At 48.2% G+C, this 18,038-nt stretch overlaps 1 protein-coding gene across 18 annotated transcripts in view; it reads right to left on the minus strand.

The window, feature by feature from the left end:
- Window positions 1-1,844: 1,844 nt before the first annotated feature.
- LOC149972961 (nuclear respiratory factor 1) overlaps window positions 1,845-18,038 on the minus strand; it is a 32,998-nt gene continuing 16,804 nt past the window's right edge. For 2 of the 18 annotated variants that reach the window (XM_090213600.1, XM_090213601.1), the window contains exons 8-13: window positions 17,379-17,477; window positions 16,857-16,937; window positions 15,246-15,296; window positions 14,748-14,905; window positions 9,339-9,499; window positions 1,845-3,455 (exon numbers count right to left, since the gene is read on the minus strand). In XM_090213600.1, the coding sequence (XP_090069726.1) occupies window positions 3,295-3,455; window positions 9,339-9,499; window positions 14,748-14,905; window positions 15,246-15,296; window positions 16,857-16,937; window positions 17,379-17,477 (711 nt within the window). In that variant the 3' untranslated portion in view covers window positions 1,845-3,294. Of the gene's footprint in view, window positions 3,456-9,338; window positions 9,500-14,747; window positions 14,906-15,245; window positions 15,321-16,856; window positions 16,938-17,378; window positions 17,478-18,038 lie in introns of all 18 variants that reach the window. The other 16 variants (XM_090213612.1, XM_090213613.1, XR_016490122.1 and 13 more) reach the window with 15 other exon arrangements.

Below are 18,038 nucleotides of genomic sequence, written 5' to 3' on the forward strand. Positions count from 1 at the left end.
GACTGGGACGAGGGGAGGGAGTGGAGATTATCCCCTGTGCTGGAGTATTAAGAAACGATTAGTGGAGATTAAAGGCCTGCCCCAGAGTCTGCACGACTCCAGGCAACAAGAATGGAGCTGGCTCAGCCAGAGAGAATCAATATCAATACGCCTCCTACTACTACTGTGTGTGTAGGTACTGTGTAGGTACTGTGTAGAACTGAGTACCAGCACACACAGCCAATGATGTCATATGTAATAAAATTATATGCTATTGATATTCCGAGGCTTGACTGCAGTGTATTGTCCTGAGTGGTATTCCCTTGGACAGAGTAGCTTAGTGCTGAAACATAACTGGGTCGGGTCGTGTTCAGTTGTCACGAAAAGGCAAAAAAACGGTCAGAAACAGAGTAAAACAGGGAGGTACTATCTGAATGCAATAAGAAATGCAAGTTTTTGCCTTCCGTTGCAAATCACTTTATTACGGTGTGTCCTTATGAAAAAGACCTTGGTTTCCGGGGGCATGTAGAGCAGTCGGGATTGGTGGACAGGTGATTTGTCACCACAGATGCCCCCTGCTCTTCAGCCTTTACAGGTCAGGTCACACACCTCACCGCATCACCGAGCCCCCCGACAGGCATCCGCATGGATCCATCTGCTGCCACCATTAGCTGATTACATCACCAGCACCCACCTCACTGACTGGCTTACCACAGAACCTTCCATCAGTCAGCCTGCCTTCATCAGACACTGGAGATGAAACAGTTAACATGAAGTCTGTGTCCTAAATGGCTCCCTATTATAGTGCATTACTTTTGACCAGGGCACATCCACTATAGGGAATAAGGTGCTGTTTGGGACGCAAGGTGCTGAGAGGTGTTAGGTGTATGTCAGGGCTCGTACACTGCTGCTCATGTTGAGTTACTATGCGCACTTAGTGGTTACTTCCTGCTACTTTGTTAATTCCAATTTGTAGTGGATACTTCATTCTATAAATCCCAAGAATATGTTTGGATGGACAAAACAACAAACAGGGATGGTAAGAATCAATCTCGACCCACAGAACCAAATTTGGTGTCTGCGCTGGCCGGCTATTCCATTAGAGTCCATTCATTTATGTAGCAGTCTGTCGTGAGAGACGAGGTAAGAACGAATGTGGCTATAAATTCCCTGTATAGGTGGATATTTTCGTGAGAGAGGGCAAGGCCTGTTTCCCAGGAAGCATTCAATGAGGCTTTTTTAATCTGGTGCTACAGGCTGATGCACACGTGTCACGCTCCTACCACCCCAGTGGCCAGCTGCCCTCCCACCCACATCATTTAGACATCCTCTCAAAATTGTCTCCTTAAAATGTCTCCTAAACAAGCGCTTCAATACAGAGAAGAGAGCAAAGCAGGAAACAGAACATGGTGTATCTTTCCATCCATGAGGTTGTAACCTGCTTCCTCTGCTGTAATCTGGGAGGCAGAATGGGATGTGTGTTGACGCCTGACGGATTAGGGCCCGAACCAACGTCTCTCTCTCTCCCACTCCGCAACAGAAGGACCCAGCTAGCAAATCCCAGGCTTTAACCACGGGGAGGGCTGCACAGTGCAATACAGCTTATGATGTAACCAGGACCCTGACCGTCCGTCACGACAGGCTCGGAGTGTGTGTGGCGGGTAGGGGGATGACAGTGGAGTGTATAGAGGTCATGGAGTTCTCATGGCAGGGTAACTACATCGATAAACCATGTAGAAGAAGAGGGGCATGGACCAACAAGTCCAACAACGACCAATATAGTGTATGATGTGAAGAACAATAGTAGGGATTTGGAAAAGGAAGTCTTTCACCTTCAGATTTCAATGATGACACTGGCTAGTGTGACCGGTGAACAGTAGTCACTTTATTGGGCGATCACATGGACTGCATGCTTGGTGTAATTCAGTCACCTAATGGATTTCCTAAATCATTCATTCTACGGAGAGGATTCTCTGTAGTGAGCTGAATTTATTCATATATCAGACCAGACCAATGCACACATATTCTGTACAAATACAAAAGTCATAGAATGCTCTGTGGTATACAGTACGGCCCCCCTCCATTTATAAAACGATTTAGAATACGTTCCTACCACTGACATCAAAAGGAACGTTTTTGTTAAAAAAAATACAAAAAGACTCAAGGGACAGCTACTCATGCATTGGAGAAACCAGTTGTGATATTCTCTGGAGTCAAAATGGCTGCCTAGACAGGTCATCAAAAAAATACCGTACTAATAAATCCTGAGTCTTCACAAATCCCAGTGTGTGTGTGTGGAGTGGACTACAGTACAATAAACCACACAACAACAGGTAACATATTTCAGAAGTAATGTTTCATTGGAATCATTCTAGGCAGTGAAGGTTCTTACAGTGGACAGTTGATAATTGGGATGCTTCGTAGACATCCAGGGTACAAGAAGAACATTGACTAATATAGCAGGGGGTGGAATTTGTGGAAAGGTTCCTGGGTTTCGGCACAACCTGATTGCATATGAAGTCCATGACAACAGAGCAGAGAGTGATTGTGATTTGGTAACCGCATTCTATAACAAACATGGAATAACACTCACATAGACACAGTACCAAAACGTCATTAATGGGACTGTGATATAGGTTCAGAATGAAAGGTGAATTGGTGGTGGTGGCGTCCCCCTGGGCTTTTTGGTTATTCTTTAAGTAAATGTTAAGGTGTGCAGAAATAAATACTAAATACTCTAACCCATGTCACACAATGCTCAACATCAAAGCTAAAAAAGGACATTCAAACAAAAAAACACATCTACTATATACACACACACACAGTAAACAATGCATTGATAAATCCGTCACTTTATATTCCCCTGCAGATGTACATAAAAAATATATATTTTTACATTGTACAGAGCGCAGCATGTGGAAACCATAGAGAATGATAGAGGCCTCTACTGGCCAAAAGGCTGTATTAGCATGGGCAGTGCCATTTAGGGCTTCCACCATTTTAATGTAGTCAACTGGGGGGGTGGGGGGTGGAAACTTCCAACTTCATGGGCTGATCCTCCACTGACAGAGTAATGTCATAACGGGTTATCAGGAGGGATCAGTCAATCGTGAAGAGGAAAACGGACTAATTCAAAAATGGAGATGGCCTCAATGGCACTGCCCATGCTGTCAGATGCTATAATGGCACAGATACAAAGATGAGCCCTCTATCTATCTCTATGGTGAAAACGGACTATCCCTCCCTCAGCTCCCGGCGGCGGCCATTTTGGGACTTTGTTCCAGTGGAACACACCTGCCAAGGGAGGATTCAGTGTCACTGCTCCAGAGTCACTACCTCTACCGCCTGGCCGTCCAGTGTGACCGTGTTGTCGATGCGTGTGGCCACAGGCGCCATGGCCACTTGTACGGGCCGGTTCCCCTGGGCTAGGCTGGTAACCACCGTCTGGTACATGCTGACTGGGATCTGCACCAGGCCTGGAGAGAGAGACGGGGGGATACAGGCTTAGACATGTTTAAAGAGTATAAAGTAGCCTTTTCTTCTGTTCTCCATCTACCTAAATGTTTTTTATTCCATTTATTTCACATTTATTTAACCAGGCAGGCTAGTAGAGAACACCTTTATTTAACCAGGTAGGCCAGTTGAGAACACCTTTATTTAACCAGGTAGGCCAGTTGAGAACACCTTTATTTAACCAGGTAGGCCAGTTGAGAACACCTTTATTTAACCAGGTAGGCCAGTTGAGAACACCTTTATTTAACCAGGCAGGCCAGTTGAGAACACCTTTATTTAACCAGGTAGGCCAGTTGAGAACAAGTTCTCATTTACAACTGCGACCCGGCCAAGAATAAAGCAAAGCAGTGTGACACAAACAACAGAGTTACACATGAAATAAACAAACATACAGTCAATAATACAGTAGAAAACGTCTATATACAGCATGTGCAAATGTAGTAAGATTAGGGAGGTAAGGCAAAAAATAGGCCATATTGGCAAAATAATTACAATTTAGCAATTAAACACTGGAGTGATAGATGTGCAGAAGATGAATGTGCAAGTAGAGATACTGGGGTGCAAAGGAGCAAAAAATAAATAACAATATGGGAATGAGGTAGTTGGGTGGGCTATTTACAGATGGGCTATGTACAGGTGCAGTGATCGGAAAGCTGCTCTGACAGCTGATGCTTAAAGTTAGTGAGGGAGATAGAAGACTCCAGCTTCAGCAATTTTTGCAATTCGTTCCAGTCATTAGCAGCGGCTTTGGTGACAAAACGGATGGCACTGTGATAGACTGCATTCAGTTTGCTGAGTAGAGTGTTGGAGGCCATTTTGTAAATGACATCGCCGAAGTCAAGGATCGGTAAGATAGTCAGTTTTACGAGGGTATGTTTGGCAGCATGAGTGAAGGATGCTTTGTTGCGAAATAGGAAGCAGATTCTAGATTTAATTTTGGATTGGAGATGCTTAATATGAGTCTGGAAGGAAAGTTTACAGTCTAACAAGACACCTAGGTATTTGTAGTTGTCCACATATTCTAAGTCAGAACCGTCCAGAGTAGTGATGCTAGGACGGGCAGGCGGGTGCGGGCAGCGATCGGTTGAAGAGCATGCATTTAGTTTTACTTGTATTTAAGAGCAGTTGGAGGCCACGAAAGGAGAGGTGTATGGTGTTGAAGTTCGTCTGGAGGTTTGTTAACACAGTGACCAAAAAAGGGCCTGATGTATACAGAATGGTGTCGTCTGCGTAGAGGTGGATCAGAGACTCACCAACAGCAAGAGCGACATTATTGATGTATACAGAGAAAAGAGTCGGCTCGAGAACTGAACCCTGTGGCACCCCCATAGAGACTGCCAGAGGTCCAGACAACAGGCCCTCCAATTTGACACACTGAACTATCAGAGAAGTAGTTGGTGAACCAGGCGAGGCAGTTATTTGAGAACCCAAGGCTGTTAAGTCTGCCGATTAGAATGTGGTGATTGACAGAGTCGAAAGCCTTGGCCAGGTCGATTAAGACGGCTGCACAGTATTGTCTTTTATTGATGGCGGTTATGATGTCGTTTAGGACCTTGAGCGTGGCTGAGGTGCACCCATAACAGGCTCTGAAACCAGATTGCATAGCGGAGAAGGTACGGTGGGATTCTAAATGGTTGGTGATCTGTTTGTTAACTTGGCTTTCGAAGACCTTAGAAAGGCAGGGTAGGATAGATATAGGTCAGTAGCAGTTTGGGTCTAGAGTGTTTCCCCCTTTGAAGAGGGGGATGACCACTGCAGCTTTTCAATCTTTAGGGATCTCAGACGATACGAAAGAGGTTTTTTAATGCAGTACGCTCAACCAGCCTCACAACCGCAGACCACGTGTAGTAACCATGCCAGCCCAGGACCTCTACAATGTTTAATGTCGTTAATTGTAATTGTTTGAAAATGTATTTTTAGTTATGTGTCAGACCCCAAGGAAGACGAGCTGACATCATGGCGTCAACTAATGGGGATCCTAATAAACATTTATATTCCATATTTTCTGGTCTGATATGTAATTGTGAAGTGAAATATTAATTTCCCAGAATGAGAGGACAACCCATTTTTCTATGCTATTCTATATTTTGGCCACACATACAATGCAGTATTGACAAAGGGGCCGATGAAATGGACAAATGACGATTGGCCATTTTAGTTCTGCTGTGAAGTGCCTTGGTCCATGAGGGTCTTTAAGGTGGGGTTAGTGCCTGAGAGAGAGCCATGCTAGAGTCAAACCGCTTTAGGCAGCCATTTTAGAGAGGCTGCATTGCAGAACAATGGTCCAATTGAGCCTGACTGCCTCTCCTCCCTGCCCAGCTGTGTGTAAGTGTGTGTGTGTGAGAGAGACTATGCCTGGGGATTACTACTGCAGTCACGTGGGTCTCTGCCCAGCCCCACAAGCTGTCACAGGCTAGGGGAAGGAGGTCATAGCTGGGTATGGTGGCGGGCGGATGCTCGGGGTCATTCCACATTTCAGTGATACACCGGCATAATGATAACTAATGCTGGCATTTTGAAAATGATGCATAAATGTGATCAGCAATATGATAACCCACACCTCTTTACCTTATCCACTAGGTGAAGGATCCAGACCCCTCCTTTACAACATGTGATTAGTTTAAACACCACATTTTAGTGTTAAAATGTAACGTGAGAAACTCAATTTAAACAGTGTCTGTCTACAGACACATTAATAAAGTCTCAATTATGTTTCATTTATAAAATCACTAAATGTAATGCCAAGTAAATCCATTTGGTCGACTCGTATGATCAATCTGAGCGTATGTGCTTTCTCTAAATGAAGCCCCAGGTCCCCCTCTGTAGTAGTCTAACAAGCCCCCTTGGTCCAGCTACGTGACAGAATCAAGTTGAGTTGATCGACTGGCTGTGATGATTGTATAGTAGCAGGGCTTACAATAGGGGGGGCAGTCTGGCATAGTAAGTTTACCATGTCTTGACTGATTTCAAGTCAATGCTAATATGGCACAATTTGCTAGCTAGCTTACCAACAACTAACAATGTATTTGAGACAAGCGCTCATTGTGCAAATGTAATTATGTTTTCAATAAACATTTGGAGACTAAATATAGTTTACATGTTGTCAATATGCAGTAGCCTGGCATTCAGAGAGAGAGAAAGAGAGAGAGAGCCCGGTGCTTACCGAGTCAAGTACCAGGCCAAGCCGCTCACACTTCACTTACTGTGACATTGAGGGCCATGGTCGACGAGTGTGTATGTGTGCTAGGGACAAAGCTAGCCAATCAGGCAGCACTTCAAACAGTGGCCCCTCCACTCCTCCATTACGGTGATTAGGTAAAGGTCAACAGGCTCAGGAGAGGAGCAGCACTGGGCCAACAGGTGAAGGGGCTGGTTGTTAGCTGAGTGGGGCCTGCTGCTAGCTAACAGACTAAAGGATGAGCTCCAAATGGCATTCTATTCCCTATACAGTGCACTACTTGTGACCGCTTTGGAAAAAAGTAGTGAACTATATTGGGGATAGGGTGCCATTTGTGATGCAGCCTAACATCAGAAGCTACAAGGGAGGGAGGTTTAGCGCTGTGGCTTCTACCAACTGGCTAAAACTACCATTGTAGAATGATGGGGCACGGAAGGGGCTCCAGCTATCCCACAATGCCTTTTCCTAGACTCAGGTTCCTCGGTTCTGCTGCCCCCCCGTCCATTCATGAAACAGAGTGGCTGGGTTTCCACTAGATAACACAGCCACAAAGTCAAAATGGGCTTTTTGGTCTTAAAGTTAGGGTTAGCAGTGTGGTTAAAGTTAGGTTTAAAATCAGATTTTAAGAGGATAAATTGTAGAAAGGGGCGGGGTTTTGCCATAATTACAACGTTGTGGCTGTGGTAACTAGTGACAACCCAACAGATGGGCGTCTTAAAAAGGGTAGCCATTTTGCAAATGACAGTATGATGCATGTCCAAATCGGAACATGTTTTTTGTCGGCCATACCGTCTGTCACTCCTGTGAAACATATCAAATCAAATCAAATGTATTTATATAGCCCTTCGTACATCAGCTGATATCTCAAAGTGCTGTACAGAAACCCAGCCTAAAACCCCAAACAGCAAGCAATGCAGGTGTAGAACCACACCCAATAGGGACAGCTTTAACTTCACTTAGGAGAAAAGCATTAGATTCTCACTGCAATGCAATGCAGTGACTGTAAAATGATGGGCAGGCACATTGTGGGGGGGGAAGAAGGCTTCCTGATGTCCATTTCTTTAAATGTAGTTGTAATGCTTGCTAATCAGCTTTGGGTGTTTAAAGACACGCCTTTGCTAGTGGCCTTCTTCCCAATGCAGCCTGTGGGCAATGGTGGAGGGGACAGTGTGTGTGTCACCATGAGGCCGGTTGCTGTCCGGTCCCAGGGCGCTGACAGCTGGCCCAGTGATTAGACTATAGACTGATAATGGAGTGGATCAAAGCCTCTTTAGCAAGAGCACTTCAGGGAGATGACAACGCCCCCGTGCCTGGGGGGGGGGGGGGGGGGGGGGAGTGTGTGTGTGTGTGGGAAGGGGGTAGGGATTGTCACCAGCAGGGGCATGGCCCACTGTAGGACAGGGGACTGACGTGAAGAGACAGGAAACCAGCCCTGAAGGCAGAGAGGGATTAGGTTGAGGGATGGGAGGTAGGTTGAGGGATGGGAGGTAAGTTGAGGGACGGGAGGTTGAGGGATGGGAGGTAGGTTGAGGGATGGGAGGTAGGTTGAGGGATGGGAGGTGCCAGTGTGAGTTCCCGAAAGCATTATTATTATTTTATGTCAGGGGTGCGTTGTCATGTCAGGGATGCGTTGTCATGTCAGGGGTGCGTTGTCATGTCAGGGGTGCGTTGTCATGTCAGGGGTGCGTTGTCATGTCAGGGGTGCGTTGTCATGTCAGGGGAGCGTTGTCATGTCAGGGGAGCGTTGTCATGTCAGGGGAGCGTTGTCATGTCAGGGGAGCGTTGTCATGTCAGGGGTGCGTTGTAATGTCAGGGGTGCGTTGTAATGTCAGAGGAGCGTTGTAATGTCAGGGGAGCGTTGTAATGTCAGGGGAGCGTTGTAATGTCAGGGGAGCGTTGTAATGTCAGGGGAGCGTTGTAATGTCAGGGGAGCGTTGTAATGTCAGGGGAGCGTTGTAATGTCAGGGGAGCGTTGTAATGTCAGGGGTGCGTTGTCATGTCAGGGGTGCGTTGTCATGTCAGGGGAGCGTTGTCATGTCAGGGGAGCGTTGTCATGTCAGGGGAGCGTTGTCATGTCAGGGGAGCGTTGTCATGTCAGGGGAGCGTTGTAATGTCAGGGGAGCGTTGTAATGTCAGGGGAGCGTTGTAATGTCAGGGGAGCGTTGTAATGTCAGGGGAGCGTTGTGGGAGCGTTGTAATGTCAGGGGAGCGTTGTAATGTCAGGGGAGCGTTGAATGTCAGGGGAGCGTTGTAATGTCAGGGGAGCGTTGTAATGTCAGGGGAGCGTTGTAATGTCAGGGGAGCGTTGTAATGTCAGGGGAGCGTTGTAATGTCAGGGGAGCGTTGTAATGTCAGGGGAGCGTTGTAATGTCAGGGGAGCGTTGTAATGTCAGGGGAGCGTTGTAATGTCAGGGGAGCGTTGTAATGTCAGGGGAGCGTTGTAATGTCAGGGGAGCGTTGTAATGTCAGGGGAGCGTTGTAATGTCAGGGGAGCGTTGTAATGTCAGGGGAGCGTTGTAATGTCAGGGGAGCGTTGTAATGTCAGGGGAGTGTCAGGGGAGCGTTGTAATGTCAGGGGAGCGTTGTAATGTCAGGGGAGCGTTGTTTGAATGGTATGAGGAGTGTCAGTAGAGTATTTCACATTGATTTATACAGGTGAGTCAATTACCTGACAATAGTTGTTGAGAGGTTGTGTGGTACGTACCGCTGCCATCTTGCACTCCAGTCAGTGCCCCTACAGCAGCCGCCGTTTCCCCGGCCAGAACGATTTGACCTCCTCCCTGTAGGGTGGCCTCAGCCAGCGTCGCCACTGCATGGGCCGCAGCCTCACTGCAACACAATCACACACACCTTAGAGATGGCAAGGAGGTGAGGCGTGGCTATGTGTCCCCCCTACGCATCCAAACAACATTGACAGACTGGTGGACAATGACAATTATAGGAAGAGGGTACAACAACCCAAGCCCCAACAGTATGGTGGTACCAGAGGCCCAACATTAGCCTACAGTTAACTGTATGGTGATGCCAGAGGCCCAACATTAGTCTACAGTTGACTGTATGGTGGTGCCAGAGGCCCAACATTAGCCTACAGTTGACTGTATGGTGGTGCCAGAGGCCCAACATTAGCCTACAGTTGACTGTATGGTGGTGCCAGAGGCCCAACATTAGCCTACAGTTGACTGTATGGTGGTGCCAGAGGCCCAACATTAGCCTACAGTTGACTGTATGGTGGTACCAGAGGCCCAACATTAGCCTACAGTTGACTGTATGGTGGTGCCAGAGGCCCAACATTAGCCTTCAGTTGACTGTATGGTGGTACCAGAGGCCCAACATTAGCCTACAGTTGACTGTATGGTCGTGCCAGAGGCCCAACATTAGCCTACAGTTGACTGTATGGTGGTACCAGAGGCCCAACATTAGCCTACAGTTGACTGAATGGTGGTGCCAGAGGCCCAACATTAGCCTACAGTTGACTGTGTGGTGGTGCCAGAGGCCCAACATTAGCCTACAGTTGACTGTATGGTGGTGCCAGAGGCCCAACATTAGCCTACAGTTGACTGAATGGTGGTGCCAGAGGCCCAACATTAGCCTACAGTTGACTGAATGGTGGTGCCAGAGGCCCAACATTAGCCTACAGTTGACTGTGTGGTGGTGCCAGAGGCCCAACATTAGCCTACAGTTGACTGTATGGTGGTGCCAGAGGCCCAACATTAGCCTACAGTTGACTGAATGGTGGTGCCAGAGGCCCAACATTAGCCTACAGTTGACTGTATGGTGGTACCAGAGGCCCAACACTCTCACCCAAACACCCACTCCAACTCCCAACATCTGAAGGGGAGTAGGCAGCGCACCATTGCACATATTTGGCTCTGCATTGGGACACTTTATAACACTCTTTGACTTCTAATTCCTCTTCCAGCCAAACGACACAGGAAATATAATCAACACACAAGAGTTTCACCCACAACGATTCATAGAATGACTGTTTACAGCTCACATTTATAGAACATAAAGATCACACTGAAAATAATTGACATCCCATTTTCTACTATTCTGTCATAATGAGGACATCCACTAAGATAAAAGTAACCTCTCTTTTTGAGAGAGAAAAAAAACATTTCCCCTCCTCAGTGGGCACTGGGGGTTGGGAAACAGGGACGGAAGGTTCTGGCAAAGTGCCGCACTGCTCACATGAGGTAACCAGGAGGGATTAAGGGAGGGAAGGGGACTCCTGTAACAAGCCCCAATGGGAACTCCTAGACACTGGAGGAAATGACTCCAAACTACCGTAGAGTCGACGAGTGCACCGCCAGCATCTACCGTAGTGTCGAGGAGTGCACCGCCAGCATCTACCGTAGTGTCGAGGAGTGCACCGCCAGCATCTACCGTAGTGTCGAGGAGTGCACCGCCAGCATCTACCGTAGTGTCGACGAGTGCACCGTCAGCATCTACCGTAGTGTCGAGGAGTGCACCGTCAGCATCTACCGTAGTGTCGACGAGTGCACCGCCAGCATCTACCGTGGTGTCGAGGAATGCACCGCCAGCATCTACCGTAGTGTCGAGGAGTGCACCGCCAGCATCTACCGTAGTGTCGACGAGTGCACCGCCAGCATCTACCGTGGTGTCGAGGAGTGCACCGCCAGCATCTACCGTGGTGTCGATGAGTGCACCGCCAGCATCTACCGTAGTGTCGACGAGTGCACCGCCAGCATCTACCGTAGTGTCGACGAGTGCACCGCCAGCATCTTCACACTTAGTACACACAATAGGTTACAAAAAAGCAAATGACTTTAAACCAGTTTTTAGCAGTTTTACTGTTTAGCTCACAAACACCCGTTACCACACTTTTGTGAAAAACGCAATCTCATTCAGCAGTGGTTTCCTGAGTAATAAATGTAGTGGCTGATTAGGTTGGTTAGCAACCACTTAACACCCCCAGAAACCAGGCGAGGCAGTTGAGTACAAAGGTAACGGCTAATTAATTAACTAAAATTAAACACTGAAATGGGAGGAAAAAGCAGCTGACCCCATGTCCCTATGGGACCCTTAGTTTCCTGCTCCAACTGTCCCCTCTTTCTGACATCACAGGTGTTATAGAACTACCTATGCAATTAGAGACTATGGGAATAACACTCTTCAGCCTAGTTGCCTGCCCTCCCTTGTTACGGCCCAGACCCCAGGGCCTTGTGTCAGCGCTTGCTGATATGAATACACCTAGATGCACTTTATTCACGCTGTAAGATGCCTCATTGCTAATGTAAGCACTGTCCTTAAAGGCCCAATGCAGGTGTTTTTATCTCAATATCATATCATTTCTGGGTAACAAATAAGTACCTTACATGATTGTTTTCAATTAAAACGGTTTAAACTAAAATAAGCTTCTTAATAAAGGGCAATTTCTCAAGCAAGAACTTGGGGGAAAATGTTAATTCAGCTGTTATTGGCAGATGTTTGGAAGCCTCTTTCTTATTGGTCTAATTTACCGCATGGTGAAATTTCAGGCGGTGTTTTCAAACAGCTCTGACACTAAAATGGCATTATCATAATTTATACAATTTCAAAGTATTATTCCAACCTCAGTTTAAATACATAAAACACAGGAAATCACCAGTTTGACTGCCCTGGACTGGGCCTTTAACCGTCCGTTTGACTGCCCCGGGCTGGGCCTTTAACCGTCCGTTTGACTGCCCCGGGCTGGGCCTTTAACCGTCAGTTTGACTGCCCCGGGCTGGGCCTTTAACCGTCAGTTTGACTGCCCCGGGCTGGGCCTTTAACCGTCCGTTTGACTGCCCCGGGCTGGGCCTTTAACCATCAGTTTGACTGCCCCGGGCTGGGCCTTTAACCGTCAGTTTGACTGCCCTGGGCTGGGCCTTTAACCGTCCGTTTGACTGCCCCGGGCTGGGCCTTTAACCATCAGTTTGACTGCCCCGGGCTGGGCCTTTAACCGTCCGTTTGACTGCCCCGGGCTGGGCCTTTAACCATCAGTTTGACTGCCCCGGGCTGGGCCTTTAACCGTCCGTTTGACTGCCCCGGGCTGGGCCTTTAACCGTCAGTTTGACTGCCCCGGGCTGGGCCTTTAACCGTCAGTTTGACTGCCCCGGGCTGGGCCTTTAACCGTCAGTTTGACTGCCCCGGGCTGGGCCTTTAACCATCAGTTTGACTGCCCCGGGCTGGGCCTTTAACCGTCCGTTTGACTGCCCTGGGCTGGGCCTTTAACCATCAGTTTGACTGCCCCGGGCTGGGCCTTTAACCGTCCGTTTGACTGCCCCGGGCTGGGCCTTTAACCGTCAGTTTGACTGCCCCGGGCTGGGCCTTTAACCGTCCGTTTGACTGCCCCGGGCTGGGCCTTTAACCATCAGTTTGACTGCCCCGGGCTGGGCCTTTAACCGTCCGTTTGACTGCCCCGGGCTGGGCCTTTAACCATCAGTTTGACTGCCCCGGGCTGGGCCTTTAACCGTCAGTTTGACTGCCCTGGGCTGGGCCTTTAACCGTCAGTTTGACTGCCCCGGGCTGGGCCTTTGACCGTCAGTGGGGGACATGCTAAACTGACCCAAAATCAGCGTCTACGGGCAACTTCATCCTACTCCGTTATAAACAGAGAGGAGAGAGCACCTGGGCGGTGACCATACCTCAATCCCATTGCGGCATTCTGGGACAGCAGGATTCTGACTCCACACCCTTGTACCAGCATCCTGCATTAAGCTCACAGAGAGCCCCTCCCCCAAGCAGTGCAGCAGGAGATGTGTGCATTGTGCACGTTGTTTACAGAATTACATTTCTCCCAATCTCAAAATGTTTCTGCAGGTTTCATTCAGTTTGGATGTTTTTAGATTGACACAGTGTGTTAGGTAATGACATTCTGTAACAACATTATACCATGGTTACAGAGTTTGTATTTTATTTAACATTTAAATATACAGTTTAGTCTCACTGACATCAAATCTATTTCACAAGAGAAACCTGTTAGAGATGGCAGCAGTCACTGAGGACTGTCAGTAGCTCAAATGATACACACTGATAACTGTCAGTAGCTCAAAAGATACACACTGATAACTGTCAGTAGCTCTTGGGTAAAACACATGTATTGACAAAGGAAGGCCGATGTCCTGCAGTCCTTGCCAGTGAGTATCTTTACTCTCAGTATTCAGCTAATGGGTCCACAGGTCATGAGGGCATCATTCACCAACTAGCCTACAGTAGTCGAACCAATAGCAGTCCGCTGTGGAGCCTGGGGGAATTGAGATGGTTTATAATAGCGCCAGAGGCACAGCCACGGGTCACCTGACCAACAGGGCTCTGCCTTGTCCTATCAGAAGGTCCGTATGAAGTTGTGCATTACGTCATGAAGCCAGGCCCAGTTGGTCACATTTTTGACTGCACTAGGCCTTTAAGTAAACATGGATGGGTCATCCAATGGCTGTGGTATCTGTGTGTTGTCATTATGAAGGCTGGTCCCCCAGACTAAGTACTCTCAATAGTCACCTACTCCCAGACTCAGTGCAGATACAGCATTTGGCCTGATTGTCCACAATGCTGTTGAGTTGTACATTTCCTTCACCTGGCTGGACGACCCTGCTTGTCCCTTTAGACCAACCCCCCAGAACACGCCCTACCCGTTAAGTGCCATGGTGACAGTGTGCCCTAATGAACACTCCCTACCTGTATAGTGCCATGGTGACAGTGTGCCCTAATGAACACTCCCTACCTGTATAGTGCCATGGTGACGGTGTGCCCTAATGAACACTCCCTACCCGTTAAGTGCCATGGTGACAGTGTGCCCTAATGAACACTCCCTACCTGTATAGTGCCATGGTGACGGTGTGCCCTAATGAACACTCCCTACCCAATTAAATGCCATGGTGACGGTGTGCCCTAATGAACACTCCCTACCCAATTAAATGCCATGGTGACAGTGTGCCCTAATGAACACGCCCTACCCGTTAAGTGCCATGGTGACAGTGTGCCCTAATGAACACTCCCTACCCAATTAAATGCCATGGTGACGGTGTGCCCTAATGAACACTCCCTACCCAATTAAATGCCATGGTGACGGTGTGCCCTAATGAACACGCCCTACCCGTTAAGTGCCATGGTGACAGTGGCTCCCTGCTGCATCTCCTGGGAGGCGGCGACAGCGGCCTCAGCGAGGGACGCGACCGCCTGATTGGCCTCGGACGCCTGTGTGGTCTGTATGGTCATCTCCCCACCCTGCAGAGTCGCCCAGTTCTGCTCAACCTGGCCAGTAAGGAGGGATGGAGGGGGAAGGAGGAAGAAAGAGAGAGAGGGAGGGGGAGAGAGGGAAATACAATAGAAGGAAGAGGGTAAGAGAGAGGGAGAGAAAAAAGATGGTAAGAGGGGGAGAGAGGAGGGGGAGAGGTGGGTGAGAGCAAGTGAGAGATGGAGAGAGGAAGTCGTAAGAGAGATGGAGAGAGTAAGAGAGGGGGAAAGTGACAGAGAGAGGCAGAGTTAGGGTGTTTCTACACTACGACAAACAAAAACGAGTATGATTGTGATCCTTCGACAAACATTTGTCGTAGTCAATGAACATAAAATGTGAAGTAGATCTGCAGCTTACAATAAACTGTGGCGACACCTCCATCGGTAACGTGCGACACACCGACATATTCTGGTGAAGAGTAGAGAGAACTTGCTATTCAGCAATGATATTGAAACAGAGTATGAAGTTGCATCATTTCAGGGTTACAGAACAGGAAATATGACATGTTCCTCAGCAAGAGATCAAGGCACAGTGATACGACAATCCTACAAATACCAGATCATGCAAATGACAATAAAAATGTTGTTGTTGTTGAACATATTCAGACAACGCATAAAGGCTTTTTCTTTTGTTGATTAAAATGATTAAAAGCTGTTTTTTCCTCCCCAATTTCATGAAATCCAATTGGTAGTTAATCTTGTCCCATCGCTGCCACTCCTCTATGGACCCTGGAGAGGCGAAGGTCGAGAGCCATGCGTCCTCCGAAACACGACCCCGCCAAGCCGCTCTGCTACTTGACACACTGCTCGCTTAACCCTGAAACCAGCCACACCAAATGTGTCGGAGGAAACGCCGTACAGTTGGCGACTGAAGTCAGCATGCATGCGCCCGGCCTGCCACAAGGAGTCGCTAGTGCGCTATGGGACAAGGACATCCCGGCCGGCCAAACCCTCCCTTAACCCGGACAACGCTGGGCCAATTATGTGCTGCCTCATGGTTCTCCTGGTCGCGGCCGGCTGCGACAGCCCGGGTTCGAACCCGGGTCTGTAGGGACAACTCTAGCAGTGCAATGCAGTGTTTTAAACCACTGCGCACTCGGGAGGCCAGAACGCATAAAAGTTTTGAGTAATATAAAATTGTGTTTAAAACCAAAGCCTTGTATTGATCATCTCTTGAAAATGAAATAAGACAATAAACCAACAGGATTATTTATCCATGCGTGCACATCTATGGCTAGCAGTATCGCAGGATCCCAGAGTGTAAGGTATACCACAGTGTTGCATGTTGTACAACACTTAACATAATGAAACAAAAACAAGACTGATTTCTATGGCGCTTTTTACATCAGCGCAGGGTTTTTTCTGGATCAAAAAAGGGCTTAGGTGGTGGGCGTGGCAACGGGCGCAGTCAGCCCGTAGGCGCAGCTGAATTTAAGAGGCCCTCATCTTGATGGTGTACAGTATTGTTTGCATTTTAAGCCAATTTCCCGCAGTTCTACACATTTCTCCATGGAGCTGAGATCATTTTCAGGAGGTTTTAAAAGTTAATTTCCTGCAGTGCTCACATTTCTCCATGGAGCGGAGATCATTTTTCGGGGGTTTTTAAAAGTTAATTTTCTGTAGTTCTACATATTTCTCCATGGAGCTGAGAGAAGATATTGCAGTTATTGCTGTGTTATTTTGCTCAAACATAATAAAATCAATACTGCTAAAGTGATTGTTAGTTCTCAAAGATCATGTTCTAATATATATATATATCTCTATTGTCTTTTCTACATCCGTTATATCTGTCGTTTAAGTTTACACTGAAAAGTGTTTTTCCATCCTGAAAATCTATAAAAAATAAAAACGTTTCTCTCCCTCACTGTATGGACTTAGGTGACCCGATAAAACGTTTAGGAGGCCCGCCCAAGGATTTCAATGGCAGAAAAATCCCTGTCAGCGCTTTAAATAGTAAGGGGGAAATCACCTCATCCATGACCAATGTGTAGAACCCACCTGGGTGTGGTCTGGACTGCCCCTTTGCGCCAGAAAGCTCACCACACATCAACTATTGCCGAGGAGAGGTGAGGAATGATATATGCCAATTAGGAATCAGGAGATGGTTAACATTAGCATCTCAAAAAGAGGAAACGCTGTCCGCACACTGCAGAAAAACGACCTTCAGGCTTTAAACGCCATCAAAATCGTTTAGTATTTATTTATTCTAAAAGTGATAAGGTGTAAAGGGGCATAATGCCTAAAAGTGTGTAATGGAGCCAGTTAGAGAAACCGTTCAGCTACACACTATGTTCACTACTCTGGAGACAGTAACATCTAACACTCCTCACAGAATAGTAGTAACACACCCTACACACAGGAGGGACTGCCATTACAACGGCATACAGTCATCAGATAGGAGAATCAGGTGTCTCTACAAGTGTGTGTATTTGTAAGTGTGTGTGTGTGTGTTTGTGTTCTGAGAGACTGATGAGGTGTGTGGTGTGTGTACCTCTCCGTCGTTCACAGTGTAGTTGACCTGGGCCACGGTCACTGTGCCTGGCAGCTCCGAGGCATCGGCCAGAGTGGCCACCGTCTGCCCTGTGCCCACCTGAGGGGCAGAGAGGGAAAAAGAGAGGGAGAGAGAAGATGGTGGAGAGAGAGAGAGGAGTGGGGAAAGGGAGATTACAATGGGCAGCCTGGCTTGAGTACAAAACAGCCAAATCCTTCCCATGGATTATATCCCTCCAAATCATCATCCAGGGCATATTTAATCACCGCCTAGAGAGGGGGAGGCCCCGCGGCCCGCCTAGAGAGGGCGAGGCCCCGCCGGCCCGCCCGAGAGAGGGCGAGGCCCCGCCGGCCCGCCCGAGAGAGGGCGAGGCCCCGCCGGCCCGCCCGAGAGAGGGCGAGGCCCCGCGGCCCGCCCGAGAGAGGGCGAGGCCCCGCGGCCCGCCTAGAGGGGGCGAGGCCCCGCCGCCCGCCTAGAGAGGGGGAGGCCTGCCGGCCGCTTAGAGAGGGAGGACTGCGCCATCTGGATCCTTAGTAGGGTTGCAAAATTCCGGAAACACACCCAAAGTTCCCAGGTCTTTCCAAAATCCCAGTTGGAGGACTCCCAGGTTGATAAGTCCCTCCCAGCTTATTCCCTTCTGATTCAGGGAATCCTCCAATC

Source organism: Oncorhynchus mykiss, chromosome 21 (assembly GCF_057628025.1).
Source record: "Oncorhynchus mykiss isolate SJ-2025 chromosome 21, ASM5762802v1, whole genome shotgun sequence".
Taxonomy (NCBI): domain Eukaryota; kingdom Metazoa; phylum Chordata; class Actinopteri; order Salmoniformes; family Salmonidae; genus Oncorhynchus; species Oncorhynchus mykiss.